This window comes from Myxocyprinus asiaticus, chromosome 3, assembly GCF_019703515.2.
Source record: "Myxocyprinus asiaticus isolate MX2 ecotype Aquarium Trade chromosome 3, UBuf_Myxa_2, whole genome shotgun sequence".
NCBI classification, from domain to species: Eukaryota; Metazoa; Chordata; class Actinopteri; order Cypriniformes; family Catostomidae; genus Myxocyprinus; species Myxocyprinus asiaticus.
Genome location: NC_059346.1, coordinates 33,964,009 through 33,982,360, shown reverse-complemented (window position 1 = coordinate 33,982,360; position 18,352 = coordinate 33,964,009). Strand labels below are relative to the sequence as shown.

At 36.1% G+C, this 18,352-nt stretch overlaps 1 protein-coding gene across 2 annotated transcripts; it reads left to right on the top strand.

Moving 5' to 3' along the window:
* The first annotated feature begins 379 nt into the window (after positions 1 to 379).
* On the top strand, positions 380 to 18,281 carry LOC127429540 (CCR4-NOT transcription complex subunit 6-like). 2 transcript variants are annotated; one of them, XM_051678652.1, is made up of 13 exons: positions 402 to 697; positions 2,161 to 2,282; positions 4,716 to 4,902; positions 5,480 to 5,565; positions 5,670 to 5,759; positions 5,882 to 5,950; positions 6,031 to 6,188; positions 7,383 to 7,537; positions 7,655 to 7,806; positions 10,236 to 10,463; positions 13,734 to 13,936; positions 14,802 to 15,007; positions 17,349 to 17,520. In XM_051678652.1, exons 2-13 carry the CDS (start codon positions 2,171 to 2,173, stop codon positions 17,380 to 17,382), a joined length of 1,680 nt encoding a protein of 559 aa, XP_051534612.1. In that variant the 5' UTR covers positions 402 to 697; positions 2,161 to 2,170; the 3' UTR covers positions 17,383 to 17,520. The 2 variants fall into 2 exon arrangements, with proteins under 2 accessions (XP_051534619.1, XP_051534612.1); XM_051678659.1 differs by lacking the exons at positions 13,734 to 13,936; positions 14,802 to 15,007 and having other exon boundaries at positions 380 to 697; positions 17,349 to 18,281.
* Positions 18,282 to 18,352: the final 71 nt, after the last annotated feature.

Sequence of the window (18,352 nt, the reverse complement as noted above, 5' to 3'; positions counted from 1 at the left end):
AAGAGAAGACACGTACAATTTTGCGACAGGTAGGCGTCAGTTTACGGCTCTCACCATTCATTTGCATGGTATCCGCAAACGGTGACTTACTGTCGTAACACGCTAGTAGTTACGCTCTCTCCTACCTGATAGATAAAATAAAATAATCTATGCTTTCCCACCCAAAAACATGTATTGCTTGAGTCTAAAATGATTGTACACGAATGTATAAACAAAAATGTTATGTACAAAAAAGTATTTTAAATCATTTGTTTATGTTTTGTTTTCCTTTTCACAATCATCTTATTTTAGCTTAGTTATTTAATTAGTCAAATGAAAAAAGAAAAACTATTAGAAAAACATAGCAACTATTTACCTTTTTTTTTTTTTTTACCTATTTATTTCGTATAATACAACCACACTGGCTTATTTACAGAAAAGTTGCACGTTTAAAGTAAAACACAGTTGCAGGAAAAAGTTATTCTCGTGAAAGAGACTCTTATCTTATTGAAACCGTGTTCTATACATCGTTTTATTAAAAGAGCACAATATTTTCCCCCTAAAGTAAAGCTCTCAGTAGCTGAGTGTTTGAAAGGGGTCTGTCGACTGGAGCGGAAGCGCTGAGTGTCGTCTTCCTTCTGGCCGACTCTCAGGATGAGGATCGGTCACAGTCTGATCATCTCACACCAACAGTTCCTCTCCCGCCTCCCGAATGCAGGTAAGAGCCTCCTGCATATTTACTGCATTCCTACGTGTTGTTACTGCGTTCTTGTAGATGATCGGTGTCACATGAGTCTGGTGCCTCCAGCTCTCTACTTCTAGACTAGAGGATCAGTTAAAGAGAGTGTGCGCTGTTAACTGGCCAGTGGTTAAATCTATATAAGCAAAATTTTGTCTGCTGATTAATAGATGACCTTATTTGGTTATACGAGGAACCTCTGAACTGAACTGGTTGCATGGCCAGATCTGCTCCATGTTGTTGTTGTTGTCGGCTCGCTCACCAACAAAACTTATCTAAATAATCCAGGCCTAGATCATAACTTTTGTTTGCATTCACTGACATTTTAAGAAGAAGAATATGCCTTACACTGAACAAGCCCCGTTATTTGTCCACTAGAGTAATTCGTTGTTGACAACTGACTGTACTTCGTTGTTGAAGGTCTCGCTGCTGCGGTTGCTGTAGTTATATAAATTAAATAAAGGGGATATTAAAAGCAAGTGCAACTACGATTCGATGATCAGTTCAGAACTTTGTTTTAGTATGTTTTTACCAGTCATAAAAGTTACTTTGAAACATCAAAAAACAGGTTACGTAACCCCTCAGCTGTCATTATTATAATCCTGCGTTCATTTGCATATTGCATGACAAGCTATAATGCAAAAAGTAATATGTTATGCTTGATACCGCCGCCCAGACAGCTTTCTGTTGTCCACTTTGGCAGTCTGCATTTATGTATGTAACAGCTGCGACAGTGCAGCGCGTGTTCTTTCTATACAAGGCAAAAAAGCTCTGCCATGGCTTTACCTATTAATAGCATGCTGGGTGCATGTTATGTGTCTTTTTGCATCTGATAATTTAAGATAGTTTAATAAGAAATGTCTGGGGTGTCTCTCAAAGTTAAACTCTTTAAGTACAATGATGTTTTGGCTTGTCATGAGAGGTATCCGCTACTCAAACAGTTCAATATATCAGTGTGTAAACATCAGCTGTCTGCTCTCAGTAAGCACTCAGGATCTCTCTCAAGCTGTCCTGCATTTTAGAAACTATCTAATATGCGGATCATTTGCAGCCTTTCCACTCAGTAGATGCATATTGTTTTCATTTAAAATTAGCTTTATTTTAAATACAACTTCTTTGCCATCTTTACAATCAACTGTTGTCAGTACACTAAGTTATTTTCAGAGGGTGCATGAAATGAGGAGGTCACCACAAGCAAAAGCTTGTTTGTTTATTGTATGATTTACATAATGTTTACATAATGTCATCTTGCTCTAAAGGCGGTCTGGGAGTTATTCTTGCGGCTTTCCCAAACTGACCCCCACAATTACAGACTGCAATTTGACTCAAAGATCAGACTTTCAAGTTACTTTTGAGTTTATAATTATTCATACAGATATTTATCTTTTATTTATCTCTACTGTCTGGTGCTGTAATCATTCATTTTCTGCATACATTTTCAGATTAAGAGGCATGCCAAAAGAAAAATATGATCCTCCAGACCTGCGCAGATTATATACCATCATGTCAGCTGAGGAGGCGGCCAGTGGGAAGAAGTCGCACTGGACCGAGTTAGAGATTTCTGGTTAGTAATGCTATTCCAGTCAGTCAGTAGATTCTGTTGTAACATTATGAAAATTTTCTTTATTCTTCAACTTAAAAAATGAACATATTTTTGTAAATGTGCCATACAGTATACCATGTTTAATTTGTATTATCGTTAACTGAAATAATTTATCCATCTATCCATTAGGGTTGTGCAAAATTTAGAATTTCAGAATGAACCTCCCTTTCAATTCATCAGTTAGAATTGGAATTGGAATGATAGAAAGTGAAATTTACTGAATTCCACTTTAAAGAAATTCAACACAATCACACTACACAATTTCATTAGTCCAAGACACATTTTGTAACAAATAATTACATTATCATTTTTGACCAAGTATGCCTATCTATTCCCTAATATGTAGAAATATATATTTTTAATTTATAGCCATGAAATTTCTTTCTAAAAATAAATAATTAAATGAACATAGCCATCAAAAGGTTTTGTTTTTGCTGTACAGCCCCAGAAATGGTCCATCACATTGTTTTCAGATAGCTTCATAAAAATAAATTCAAAATGTGAATCTATTTATTGTTTAATATATTAAGAAAATCAGCACTGCTCTAAATAAAGTGTTCCACAATGATCCATAAAATGAAAATGTATTAAATATAGTGAAATGAATGTAATACAAATTTCTATAAGTGGCATTTTAAACATGATTACATTTTATTATATTTATTATTCATTATTTATAGTGTAAAAAGTGATGTGTTTGTAGAACTTAAAGAAATTAAGTTTGCATTGCTTTTAACTGATTAAATATACTGAACTTAAAATGTCAACCTGCCATGACTTTTACAAATTAGATGTGCATATTGCATATTCAATTTACATATTTAAGAAATACTTACTTTATTAAGATTTCCTAAACTCTGCCGACTTAGTCCTATGAAAATGGCTTCCTTTATTTACATGGTTTTAAACTGTTAAATATGGGGTGCTTACTGTCTTAAAACAATAATATCACATCTTTACTCATCACATGAACACTTATGAGAAAAAAAACATATAAAGTATTTTTAAAATGGCACACAGAGAACTCGACACTTGGTATGTTAAACATGACAAGGGTAACAATCAACAAACTGAAAATGTTATTAGAGAAACACACTCATCCTGACATCGCAGAACAACAAGCAAATGGCCAGACAATGCAACCATATTTTTCTTGCCCCAGTGCATCCTGGGAAGAGGGTAAATGGGACTCAAAATTTTGTGTAGACCAGTCTGAACATTAATCCACGCATTAATCCAACTCCCTGCTATGCATTAATGAAAGTTGCCACAAAAAATAAAAATAAAAAAAAATAAAGTGAATCTTTCATGTTTTTCAGCACTGATTACTTGATATATATATTTAAAAAAAAAACAACGTTTTTTATAGTGTAATGTTTCTGGAAATATACCCATTTGTTATGCATATGATAATATGTTATCAAATATATTCTTTAAAATAAACTTAAAAACAGATGAACAAATTTCAATCCATTTGAATTCTACTTCCTCAAATTCATATTTGAATTGCAGTTCTGCATCCTTTTTGCTATCTCAATTCAAATTCTATCGAAATTCTGGAATTGAAATGGAATTGAACTGGCATGCTCCATTCAATAATGAATGGTGCACCATCCATCAATCCATGAAGGAACCTTGACATGAGAGCAATTAATTAATAAATCATCCAAGTGAATCTGATGATTTTGTGCAATAGTTTCTATGTGACAGACATTAATTGATGCTTTTGTCAGAAGTATTTCTTTGTTGAGGTGTAGTAACATAAAGCTTCCCAAATTGCTTGATTACAAAGTTTTGTTTCCATCTTAAAGGTTCTGTAAGCAATTTTTTCATGGAAACATATGCAAAAATGTTCCTCCTCCTTATTAATGAAATAAGTGTCCTGAGATATCTCACCGGTCTCTGTGACAGCTGTAGACTTTGTAAACAACAAACAAAAATGTGTCTGCGGACATTGACGCTTTTCACCTGTCAATCATTTTGCTCATTCTCATTTAAAGGACTATTTTAAATAGTTCATTGAGGCTATGATTCATAATATTTGTCAGTTGAGGGCTCTATCGTGCCACTGTTGAATTTGACAGCCAAAGTACAAACAATACTGCTGTTTGACACGATTTTTGTCTCAATTTTCTTCGGAAGGCGAGGTTTTGGAATGAGGCGGTGTGGCTAATTCAACGGTTCAGTCACGTGAAAGCTTCAGAATTCTAAAATTGCTTACAGCACCTTTAAATTTAGGCTACAATAATGCATTTGGCAGACGCTTGTGTACTGTATCTAAAGCGACTTACAGTGCATTTAAGGTATACATTTATCAGTATGTGTGTTCCCTGGGATATTTGGTGAAAAAGTGTTTATTCTGTGTTTATGTTTCTGATGTCCTCCATGGGACAGGGCGGGTCAGAATCCTGAGCAGTTCACTATGGGCGCTGACACATTTGACTGCTCTTCACATCAATAACAACAACCTTAGCCGGATTCCTCCTGAAATCGCGAAGCTACCCCATCTTGTCTACCTGAACCTGTCCTCCAACAAACTGCGCAGCCTGCCAGCAGAACTCGGCAACATGGTGACTCTCAGGTAAGTGATAGTTAAAGAGGAACACTGATAGACAAACTAATCAATCTCTGCAGACTTTTGTGGTTACAGGGTTCCCACGGTTATTGAAAACCTCAAATATCAGGGAATTTTAAAATTTCTTTCCAGACCTTGAAAAGTCATGAAAATTTCTGTAGTGAATAAAATGCTTTGTTCCAGTTATGTTCTGCTCTGTCAGCTATATACTGTTCTTGTGTAGACTAAAATTGCTCTTATGTAGAGTGAAATGTCCTCGCAAGCCAAAGAGATGTCCAATTTGTAAGCGAGTAATTCTCTTGAGTCAGTGATTTTCAATGAATAGGTCAAACCAGTTTACAAATCAGTCTGAATGATTCATTAGCAAATCTAAAAATCAAAATGAGTTTTAAATATCCAGTAATCAATAAAAACTGGAAAAGTCAATGGAAATTAATTGATCAAACAGCGTGGGAGCCCTGTAGTTAAGACCTGTGTGAAGCTTAGATTTTATTCAATTAGCCTAAACATACACCTTGTTACATGGTAAAAATGTGTTTCGTGAAGGAAACTGGTTATTTAAATTTTTCAACATTTCTTCCAGGGAATTGCTTTTGAACAACAATTGTTTACGAGTTTTGCCTTATGAACTTGGTCGGCTGTTTCAGTTGCAAACCCTCGGTCTCAAAGGTGAAGTCTTTTTTTTTTTTTTTTTACTCAGACAAATGTTACATTATACATAAAGGACAAACATGCATATTTAATTTCATTATGATCTGATTATTCTTTCCCAGGTAATCCATTATCCCAGGATATACTCAGCCTTTATCAGGAGCCTGATGGAACAAGAAAGTTATTGAATTACATGCTTGACAATCTAGCAGGTAATAACGGACGTGGGTACATACTGGCTTGTTAATACGATACAGATGAACACAGATCTGTCAATACAAAGCGCAAAGTTATTCATTTACATTTCTTCCACTATTTCCCATCCTAAAATTAGTCCACCCAGAACAACTCCCCCAAAGACCTTGGATCACGTTGAAGGAGCGAGACCAAATGATGCCCACAGGTACTAATCGCCAGTACTTCACTGGTGTTATAAGCCTGATTTTACCAACAAAGCTAATATTACATCTCTTTCTTCTCAAGCTGTGTTCACAGTTATGTGCTACAATGTATTGTGTGACAAGTATGCAACAAGGCAGTTGTACGGCTACTGTCCCACCTGGGCCCTTAACTGGGAATACAGGAAGAAAGGCATCATGGAAGAGATCACTAACTGTGACGCTGACATCATCAGCCTGCAGGTTGCTGCTGTTGTTGTTTTTGTAGATGTTTCAAAAGAACCTTAAAGTATTGATTACAATCAGCAACCTTGTGACTTACCTCTCTAGCCTGTAACTTCTCATTTGGGCATCAACACCTTTTATGGGGATAGTTCACCCAACAATACATATTCTGTCATCATTTACTCACCCTTATGTATTTTCAAACCCCTATGACTTCCATGGAACACAAAAGAAAATGTTAGGCAGAATGACCACCTCAGTCACCATTCACTTTCATTGTATGGAAAAAGATGCAATAAAAGTGAATAATGACTAACATACTGCCAAACATCTCCTTTTGTGTTCCAAAGAAGAAAGAAAGTCACACTGCTTTGGAACAACGTGTTGGTGAGGATATGATGACTTTTTTTGGGTGAAATAGCCCTTTAATAGAATATACAGCTGCTATTCATTGAAACTCAGTAATCTGAGATGTAATGATTTCCTCTTAAAGGGATAGTTCACCAAAAAACGAAAATTCTCTCATCTTTTACTCACCCTCATGTCATCCCAGTGTGTGACTTTTTCTTCTGCTGAAAAAAAGAAAAACGAAGATTTTTAGAACAATATCTCAACTCTATAGATCTATACAATGCATGTGAATGGTGGCCAGAACTTTGAAGGTCCAAAAAGCATATAAAGGCAGCATAAAAGTAATCCATATGACTCCAATGGTTAAATCCATATTTTCAGAAGTGATATGATAGGTTTGGGTGAGAATCAGATCAATATTTAAGTCCTTTTTTTTTTTTTTTTTACTATAAATTCTCCTCCCTGCCCAGTAGGTAGCTATATGCAGGAATAATTAGAATCACCAATAACAAAAGAAGAAAAATGTGAAAGTGAAAGTGGAGATTTATAGTAAAAAATAGTACTTAAATGCTTATCTGTTTCTCACCCACACCTATCATATCGCTTCTGAAGATATGGATTTAGTTCTGGCCACCATTCATTTGCATTGTATGGACCTAGAGACCAGAAATATTTTTCTAAAAATCCTTGTTTGTGTTCAGCAGAAGAAAGTGATACACGTCTGGGACGGCATATGGGTGAGTAAATGATGAGAGAATTTTCATTTTTGGGTGAACTATTCCTTTAATTTGCGTATGGTGCTTTGAAACCTGCAGTGTTTTCCACTTTGTTCCAATGCTAATTCTCCAACTGCCTGTGCAGGAGGTGGAAACAGAGCAGTACTACACTTTCTTTCTGGAAACATTGAAAGAGCGTGGATATGATGGCTTTTTCTGTCCAAAGTCTCGTGCCAAACTTGTGTCAGAACAGGAGAGGAAACATGTGGACGGCTGTGCTGTGTTTTTCAAAACTGAGAAGTAAGTGTCTCCTCGTTTTCTTTGAGGGTTTAAAGTGAAATGCCCAACACCACATAAACAAATATAACAATTTCAGTATAATGACATCAAGTTTATTTTGTGGCTTTTTTATTTTAGATTTGCTCTGGTGCAGAAACACACAGTGGAGTTCAATCAGGTTGCCATGGCAAACTCTGAGGGCTCTGAGGTTATGCTTAATAGAGTCATGACCAAAGATAACATAGGAGTAGCCGTCCTATTGGAGGTGAAAAAAGACCTGTTTGCTAGTGGTAAGGACATTGATTCACAATCCTTTGATTGACATTGAACTGATTTGAATCGTTTTTCTGTAGGTGGCAGTAGATCACAAACTTGAAAATGTTTATTTTGTGTTATCACAAAACATGACACAATGCAATGGTGGAAATGTCCCCTACAATTGCCTGTTTCTTTTAAAATAAATGATGTATTCAAAATTCATGTTCATCCAAGAATCCTCTACTTGCAGCAATGTAAGTGTTCAGTATATACTGTTAATTAAAGCTGCTAGTTTAGGACCTGTGAGGAGTCTTTTTCTAAAATTAGAGACTCTGATGTACTTGTATTCTTGTTGTGCTTCTTGGTTGTCCACTTCTCTCTCTGTCCCAGTTGGATCAAGTTTGTTTTATTCTTTCAAAACAGAAGTGCATGGATGGAATAGCCTTCATCTCTCAAACGAACAATAGATTGAAGAATTTGAGGGGAAATATGTTTCTTTTTGGTTATTTTTAAAACCGAAATTTGACTTGCAAGTGTAAAGTAACCTTACTGTACAGTAACTAAAAAAAACACCTCAGCAGGAAAAAGACACTATTGCGATTTCCACACTTCATTACGTAGCACAACCATTTTAACCGTTCTAACAAAAAGAATTGTTACTTTAGTACTAAGTTAACATATTAAATGATTTCTTAAGGATTATGTGACATATTATTTTCTTAGTAGACTGGAGTAATGGCAGCTGAAAATGGGGCTTTGCCATTATGGATAAAAATTTAATTTTATTATAAATAGAAACATAAAACACTTATTTCAGATTATAGAGATTATATGTGTAACAACAATGTAATCTATAACAACATTACACTTGAGAAATGAAAATTCTTGGTCGAAACTGAACATTCTGAACACATTTTTTTCTTTTTTTTTCTTTTCTTTTTTGTTCTTAAAAAATAATAATAGACAAATCTACTGGATATTTCCCTTCATTTTAATTAATGGGCATTTGCTGTCAGCCACGCTAAACCACGCCCCCAGCATTGTGTGTGTCAAGACTGCAGACCAGACATTCTCGAAGAAGAATACCAAGACAAACGGCTCAGCATTTATTTGTGTATTAAATTACACATAAACTTTAGGTACTTGTGGATAGTATTGTGAGCAAAGAAACCCGTATATTTGTGCATTCTTCTTGTGTGTGGATATGTAAATTGAGCCCGTGTGTGCGTGCATGTGTGGATTCCCGTGTGCATCTGTTGATCTGTTGCGTGAATGTGTTCTGTTCTGGCCATTCACGATGGTCAACATTGTGCAACCACAACTACAGACAATAAATTGGATCATACTTGTAATGTGACAGCATAATTAATTTTGACCCTAAAAACAACTCAACGTTGTAACTAACGTTAACAATTGCACCAATTTATTTTTTCAAATAATTTCTCTGTCTGACATGTTTAGAAATGAATGCATATCTGGACATTGAAAACCTTAAAAGGAACATACATTTTTGAATCCAGGGTGTTTTGAGTGACTCCAGTCAGGCTTCCTAAGCAACCAATTGACCCAGTTGCTAGAGTGGGTAGAGTCAAATTGGGTTAACCTCCTCGTGGTCGCTATAATGTGGTTCTCGCTCTCGGTGGGGCACGTGGTGAGATGTGCATGGATGCTGCGGAGAATAGGGTGAGGCTCCACACACGCTAGGTCTCCGCAGTAACGCGCTCAACAAGCCATGTGATAAGATGCGTGGATTGACGGTCTCAGACGCGGAGGTAACTGAGATTTGTCCTCCGCTACCCGGATTGAGGCGAGTCACTACACCACCACGAGGACTTAGAGTGCATTGGGAACTGGGCATGCCAAATTGGGGAGAAAAAAGTAACATAAATTGCAGTCTCCCTGTGTTATTGATAATACAATCTGACTTAAAATAAAAACATTTATGCTGTCAAACTTTTGATCATTAGTAATGCTGGAATACATTGATTCTACAGAACAATTCAGTGCTTCATTTGATTTCACTGATGGCAATCTTTACATATTCATTTCTTCACCATGTACACTTTATTGTTTTGTTTAATTGAAAATTTGTTAGGGCTTCCAATAGTTTTTGTTGTTGTTCATGAAAATACATTTATCAGGGGTGATTTGGATTCTGACCCTGGTTCATAGAATTCTTTATTCCTCTTCTTCAGTTTGCTTCCTATTTTCTGGGAAATCTGTGAAATTTGCAGTCTAGGATGTTTTTGTGATTTAAAAATATTGCATTGTATATTGCACTTTTAAACCCTAGTTTCCTGTGTTTGTGTGCAGTTTTTACCTTTCTCTGAACTAGCAGTGTTGACTTTGATAATAAAAGATCTGATGTAGGTTTTAGTTACAAAACTATAGCAGCTCGTTTGTTAGTTCTTCAGTGAAAATATATTTTTGTCCCATACTCATTACTGGTGTTAAATTGCAGGTTTAAAGCAGCCTCCAGAGAAACAACTCCTGCTGGTAGCTAATGCCCACATGCACTGGGATCCAGAGTACTCCGATGTGAAGCTCATCCAGACCATGATGCTACTGTCTGAGCTGAAGAGCATTGCTGAAAAGGCTTCAGGCTCCATCAGCTCTGCCTCACCCACTTCAGACACCAGCTTCATCCCTATAGTCCTGTGTGCTGACCTCAACTCACTCCCAGACTCTGGTAGGTTCCTTAAACTGTATGTCATCAGTGTAGAGGCAAGCAAAAAAAATGTATGTGTGAGTTAATATTTTTTCAGTTAACTAGTAATTAAAGGTAAACTTTCTAACATTCCATTCAATTAATGGGTACAGTTAGAACAAGTACATGTGGATTCTTTATTGTGTAAGTTTTTACTAAGACAAGTCTGAGAATTCAGAGCACAGCAGCACGCCATAAATGGACACCCATGGAGTTGATGCAGGCAACTGACTTTTCCACCTCTTAAAGGGATAGTTCACCAAAAAAATTCAAATTCTCTCATCATTTACTCACCCTCATGCCATCCCAGATGTGTATGACTTTCTCTCTTCTGCTGAACACAACTAAGATTTTTAGAAGAATATTTCAGCTTTAGGTCCTCACAATGCAAGTGAATGGGAACCAACATTTTGAAGCTCAAAACATCACATGAAGGCAGCATAAAAGAAATCCATAAGACTCCAGTGGTTAAATCCAAATCTTCAGAAGCAATATGATAGGTGTGGGTGAGAAACAGATCAATATATAAGCCTCAAAAAAAAATAAAAATAAATAAATACAAAAAAAAAATAGTAAAGTGACAACAATTTGTGCATTTCTGTGACTGAGGTAAAAAATGAACAAAACAAAAAAAAAGCCTAAGAAAACAGCGGCACACACACTTAGAGACACACAATTTGGGAATCTAGAAACTGCGGCAATGTTATAAAATACTCAGAAGTCTTAGTAAACATGTAACAGTAACTTCACTGAAAAAAGGGAACTTATAAATACATCGCAGTCGGTGCACATAAGTAATTTTTTATTAATTAAAGCATGACAAACAATAAAAGCTTCAACAACCCTACCAGAAAATATATCCAAGCATTATAGCAGGTAAACAACTTCACCAAACAGAAAAAATAGTTAAATTCATTAGGAGAGTGATTTCACTCCACTGCTGTCGCTCTCGTTTCCTGCTTCTTACAACACAGCCAGACCTTTTGTTAATTGTAACCAAAAAAAAATCTTACATACAGTTGAAGTCAGAAGTTTACATACACTTAGGTTGAAGTCATTAAATGTATTTTTTTTTAATTGACTATATCACAATTCCAGTGGATCAGAAGTTTTCATGCACTAAGTTAACTGTGCCTTTAAGCAGCTTGGAAAATTCCAGAAAATGATGTCAAGCCTTTAGACAATTAGCCAATTAGCTTCTGATTGGAGGTGTACTGAATTGGAGGTGTACCTGTGGATGTATTTTAAGGCCCACCTTCAAACTCAGTGCCTCTTTGCTTGATATCATGGGAAAATCAAAAGAAATCAGCCAAGACCTCAGAAAAAAAAACTGTGGACCTCCACAAGTCTGGTTCATACCTGGGAGCAATTTCCAAACACCTGAAGGTACCACGTTCATCTGTACAAACAATAGTATGCAAGTATAAACACCATGGGACCACACAGCCATCATACCCTTCAGGAAGGAGACACAGTCTGTCTCCTAGAAATAAACACAGTGTAGTGCGAAAAGTGCAGATCAATCCCAGAACAACAGCAAAGGACCTTGTGAAGATGCTGGAGGAAACCTGTAGACAAGTATCAATATCCACAGTAAAATGAGTCCTAATTGACACAACCTGAAAGGCTATTCAGCAAGGAAGAAGCCACTGCTCCAAAACCACCATAAAAAAGCCAGACTACAGTTTGCAAGTGTACATGGGGACAAAGATGTCCTCTGGTCTAATGAAACAAAATTGAACTGTTTGGCCATAATGACCATCGTTATGTTTGGAGCCTTGCAAGCCGAAGAACACCATCCCAACCTTGAAGCATGGAGGTGGCAGCATCATGTTGTGGGGGTACTTTGCTGCAGGAGGGACTGGCGCACTTCACAAAATAAATGGCATCATAAGGAAGGAAAATTATGTGGATATATTTAAGCAACTTCTCAAGACATCTGCCAAGAAGTTAAAGCTCAGTCACAAATGGGTCTTCCAAATGGACAATGACCCCGAGCATACCCCAAAGTTGTGGCAAAATGGCTTAAGGACAGCAAAGTCAAGGTATTGGAGTGGCCATCACAAAGCCCTGACCTCAATCCGTTAGAAAATTTGTGGGCAAAACTGATAAAGCGTGTGCGAGCAAGGAGGCCTACAAACCTGACTTAGTTACACCAGTTCTGTCTGGAGGAATGGGCCAAAATTCCAGCTTGTGGAAGACTACCCAAAATATTTGACCCAAGTTAAACAATTCAAAGGCAATGCTACAAAATACTAACAAATTATATGCAAACTACTTACCCACTGGGAATGTGATGAAAGATATAAAAGCTGAAATAAATCATTCTCTCGACTATTATTCTGACATTTCACATTCTTAAAATAAAGTAGTGATCCTAACTGACCTAAGACAGGGAATGTTTTCTACGATTAAATGTCAGGACTTGTGAAAAACTGAGATTAAATGTATTTGGCAAAAGTGTATGTAAACTTCTGACTTCAATTGTAGTGCAGATTTAATGATGAGAGAATTTTAATTTTTGGTTGAGCTATTCCTTTGAGTCTAGTAACATTGTAGCGAATGTTCAGTGCAAACAAGATTTTAAATAGAAACAATGGATTCATATCGACCCATCAGTGAACACACAGAATTGTTTTTTTACAGAGAGGAGTCCTACTTTTTTTTCTTTCTTTGTCTGACGAAGAAAACTGACCAATCAATAATATATGAGATTTTAATTTTGTTTTCTGAGCCGCTGCTACACAGTCCAGCATGTTCATGGCACAAAAGCCATTTTGCACACACCGACGTTTGGACATGGGACTGCTGATTTATTTGCACATGCCTGAAAAATGACATATTTAAATAAAATAGATGCAATTCGTGGACACTTTGTACTACAGACATAAACCCGGTCTCCTTTGAAAGTTAACTACAGTGTACATGCATTTTCTGTACATATACACTTGGATATGAAAAACTGTGAGTAAATATATCCCACTGCCACCGTAAATCAGCATTCCCACTGTCATGGAAAACCTGGAAATATCAGGGAATATTAAAATTGTAATTTCCAGGCCTGGAAAAGTCATGGAAATTCTGGAATGGAATAAGTCATGGAAATTCATTGGTCAAAAGGTGTGAGAAACCTGATTAATGTTAGTTGTCATTCTCAGTCTAAAGAGGAATATTGACAAACTCTTGCCTCAGTTAGATTTGACATAAAGCTCTTGTCTCAGCATCACTAGGTTTCCTGGCCTTTCCTCACAGGTGTAGTGGAGTATCTGAGCAATGGTGGTGTTTCAGAAAATCACAAAGACTTTAAGGAACTACGCTACAGTGATTGTTTAACCAACTTCAGCTGCAACAGCAAAAATGTCAAGCCCGACGGCAGTATCACGCACAGTTTCCAGCTGAAAAGCGCCTACGAGGGGAATCTGATGCCCTACACCAACTACACTTACGACTTCAAAGTGAGGGCATACTTAGATGTCAGCCATTTCAAAGGGTTATTCATATTTGTTTGATTCATTTCAGAAAGTAGGGCAGTTTTAAAAAAGATTAAATAATGTCAGTGCAGCAAATACTTTTTTTTTTTTACTGTGTATCAGTGTCAGAAATTAAAGGGATAGTTCACCCAAAAATGAAAATTCTGTTGTCATTTACTCAGCCTCTTGTCATTCAAAGCCCACATGACTTTCATTCTTCTGTGGAACTCAATAGTAGAAATTTTGAAGAATACTGATGCTGCTCTTTTTTTATACAGTAAAAGTAAATGGTGACTGAAGTTAACATATTGCCTAACATCTTTTGTGTTCCACAGAATAAAGAAAGTCATACAGGTTTGGAATAACATGAGGATGAGTCAATAATGTCAATATCTTTAACTTTATTTATTAGAGGGTGATTTTTGCTGTCTAGTTTTACTTTTTTTTGTTTTTTATATTTTGTCTTCCATATAACATTCAGCTTCTATTTATGTTAAATACTTCTTTCGAATCAATTAATTGAAATGGTCACACAGTGTGTTCGAGGTTTATCTGGAACATGAAATATATCAAATTTTAGATAATAGACATTAAACAGGTGAATTTTTTTTATTTTTTTATTATTATTTCTGGGGCATTTTTACCTTAAGCTCAGGTAAATTTCTTACCCTTCTGTGAATGAGCATGTCATATTTACCATTACAAGTGTTCATTCTCTCACATTTTATTATTAAATGTGTTTCTGATTGCACCCCCACCCCCAAGCGCTTGACAGCTTTCAATCTTACATCGTTATAATAATAACTTCCATCATCCTCTTTTTTTTTGTTTTTTTTTTCTTTTTTTTTAGGGTGTGATTGACTACATCTTCTTCTCTAAGACACACATGAGCATTCTGGGAGTTCTGGGTCCACTAGAGTCTCAGTGGCTGAAAGATAACAGCATAACCGGCTGCCCCCACCCTCACATCCCCTCCGATCACTTTTCCCTCCTTGCTCAGCTGGAGTACCACCCACCTTTGCCCTCCCTCAATGGGTTGCATCTGCCTGTCCACAGGTAGTGCAGCCCCCTTCCCCTACTCTCCTAAAGCCCCCATCCATGGACGAACCTTTATCATAAAGCCCTCAAATTATCCACTTTGTTCCTTTTTTAACATTTGCACAGGATTTTATGATATTATTATGACTTTTTTCCAAAACAAAAGCCTTATTCCAAATTAGGGTTGGGATTCTTCACTGTGTATCGGTGATAAATGCTGCATTCAGGGAGATCGATCAGTTTGTCCGAATCTGAATGTGAGAATGTGTAGCCACATGTCATTATAGCAATGGTAGAAGTGTGCAAATTATGCAAAGACCGATGTCTTATGTAGTGTAACAGTTTCAACCACCACATGAGTATTACTAAACAAAACAAAAAAGGCTGTTTCTGTTTTGGTCAGCATCCTCTTTAAAATTCCATCAAACCTTAATTATGCCATTCAATTTCAAATCTATTTTTATTAGAAAATTCTTAAAAGTACAATGTAAAATGTTATACAAAAATTGTCTTTGTTAAATACAGAATTTACACTATTAAAGAGGATCCCAGCCCTACTGATTATAACCAAGCTGTTTATGTTTGCTGTTTTCTCCGGCTGCTTGCAATAACATCCAGATAACATCCCAGCACAGATTTGAACTGACACAGTGCAAAGATAACATGGTTCTCGGTAACAAGCCAATAGACAACAGAATCACTGATTGGCCAAGGTGATTGCTATTAAAGGTACAATCTATAATTGCTTCTATAGTTAACCTAGCCATTGTCAACTCTAGATAGGACATTATCTCATTTGTTTGGCATAAGTATACATATCAAGAGCATTGCCATTGTTAGAGACAATGTTGTATCTGTCATTTTTTATGGTTCTTGAGGCAGCCAACTAAGATATCAGCTTTCACTAAATTACACTTAATTGACTTTGCATAAGTTGAATTTGTGTTTCTTTTTCTAAAAAGTTTATTTGATATTAGAGGCATTAATGTTATTGTTCGTTAGAAAATGAATTGTTTCTTGTGAAATAAAACATTAAAGGAATATTCCAGGTTCAATACAAGTTAAGCTCAATCAAAAGCATTTGTGGCATAATATTGATTACCACAAAGTTAATTTTGACTTGCCCCTCCTTTTAAAAAAAGAAAAATCTTGGTTACAGTGAGGCACTTACTATGGAAGTGAATGGGAGCCAATTTTTGAATGTTAAAATACACACTTTTTCAAAAGTATAGCCACAAGGCATGAACAATATGTGTTAACATGATTTTAGTGTGATAAAATCATGTACTAACCTTTTCTGTGTAAAGTTATAGCCAGTTTTACAAAGCCATGACAATGCAATGTCAACAAACCCTAAAACCCTTAAATGGCTGTAAAAACTATGATTTAAACAACTTTACAGCGCAAATAATACATGAGTTGTAACAAGAATTGATGTAAGTACTTTTATAAAATTATAGGCTTCACATTTCGGCCTTTAAACCCTCAAAAAATTGGCCACATTCATTTCCATTGTAAGTGCCTCACTGTAATAACGATTTTTATTTTTAAGTCCAAATACATTTTTGTGGTAATCAACATTATGCGACAAATTCCTTTGAATGAGCTTAACTTGTACTGAACCCAGAATATTCCTTTAATAAACTAAACAAATTTTCTCCAAGCAAGCAATCATTAAAACGTCTTAAACGAGATTTTGTGCTTCGTAAAAATGCTGGACCAAAGCGTTTTTATTATAGGCACTATTAGGAGCATAAGTTGCCCTTTGCTATTAGTAGCTGTCTATTTCTACACCACAAACTTTGGGTTTAGTATCAACCAACACACCTAAGCTATATGACACCAAGCCATGGCTAGTTGCCCTAACATGCTTTATCAGACTGTGCTTTGCTTAGTGTTTTGTGAGCTGGTATGAGTAAATAGTTTCATAAGGAAAAGGTCAGAGCTACTGTAATCTGTGTGATGCATGTCACTTTTAACTTACTGCCATTAATCTTAAAAAATACAAACAAAAAATACATAAACCACATAACCAGAAACTTCTGCCCCTGTCAATTTTGCTTACAAGTCCATTTTTGGTTAGGATAATGACACCACCCTAATATTTTACTGACATGTTGATGGCTATCAGAAAAAACAAAAACAACAAAACAATATGCAAACAACGAAGCAATGTTTGGCATTGTAAAATTTCTCCAAAAATTACCCACACCTAATCTTACAACCATCCACACTGTATAAGATCATAAACAGCATTCTTTTACAGTTTTACAGAACATTATAAGAAATACTGAATTGCATAAAGTGCACACCACTTTGATAAAACTGTGCCTAGTCTGAACCATCTTTTTTACTGTAGTACTGCCTGTGAAAGCAAGACGCTTACAGAATGAGCCAGCAGCACCAGCATCCCAGCACCCTTCCATCCATTCATCCATCTCTTCTCTTCACTGGAGAGACATCTTAAGTCTTCTAAAGTTGCATTTATCCACTTATAATATTCTTATGAAAAAAAGATGTGGTTTACCAGTGCTTTTCCAAAAAAATGCTAAATCTTCCAAATATTTGCTATGAACTGACATACTGTACACTGAAGAGGAAATTACTTTAAAATTGTTTCCCTGGTTCCCTTTAAAACTGCTACCTGAATGTTTTTTGCACTTCAATATGTTTGAAACCAATCAAGTAATGCCCACAAAAACAAGTGTTCCTCACCCAGGGATATATTGGGTTCATGTCTGTTCTCCAAATTTCGTCAGATTGGTGGACAAATGTTATTCCCCTTTAATTCGAATGTTGCTAAGAGCGAATTCTGCATTTATACCAGCTGAATATATTTACTGACTGCCAAACTCTTTTTAATCCTGAATGTTCAGTTTGTGTTTTTAAAGTAGAAGTAAAAGCATGTGGAAAATAGCAGTAGTCTTTATATGGACCCAAGGACTGGTGTTACCATTGATGAAGGACTGAAGAAGGCATGATTGTTGGGCGATGTAAAGCATTGTTTTACCAAGGTACTATGACTAGAATAGCCAAACAAGAGAATTTGTTCCCTGTATGATGACTGCAATATCCTATAGGCAATTATCATTGACTTTTGTGTTAAACAATGGCCTTTTCTTGCAGTTACTTCTCAGCTGAGGAGCACAGGTTTTGTAAATCTCGTTTGGTTTAAAAAACAACAAATGCTAATGTGGAAAACAAAACTCATCTTTATTGTGGTAATTTTACACCTTAAATTTAGAGGTGCTACATGTGGCCTGTTTATACAATAAAATCACAGTCAACTGAATGTCTTGTCCTTGTCTTTCCATCTTAAAGACATTAAAAATGTCCTTTTTCAAGGAAGAAGGTTGTGAAATC

Coding starts and splice junctions, on each gene's coding strand:
- LOC127429540 (XM_051678652.1), top strand. CDS start 2,171: ATGCCAAAAGAAAAATATGATCCTCCAGACCTGCGCAGATTATATACC. Junction 6,189..7,382: donor CTGACATCATCAGCCTGCAG/GTTGCTGCTGTT, acceptor CTGCCTGTGCAG/GAGGTGGAAACAGAGCAGTA. Junction 13,937..14,801: donor ACTACACTTACGACTTCAAA/GTGAGGGCATAC, acceptor CTTTTTTTTTAG/GGTGTGATTGACTACATCTT.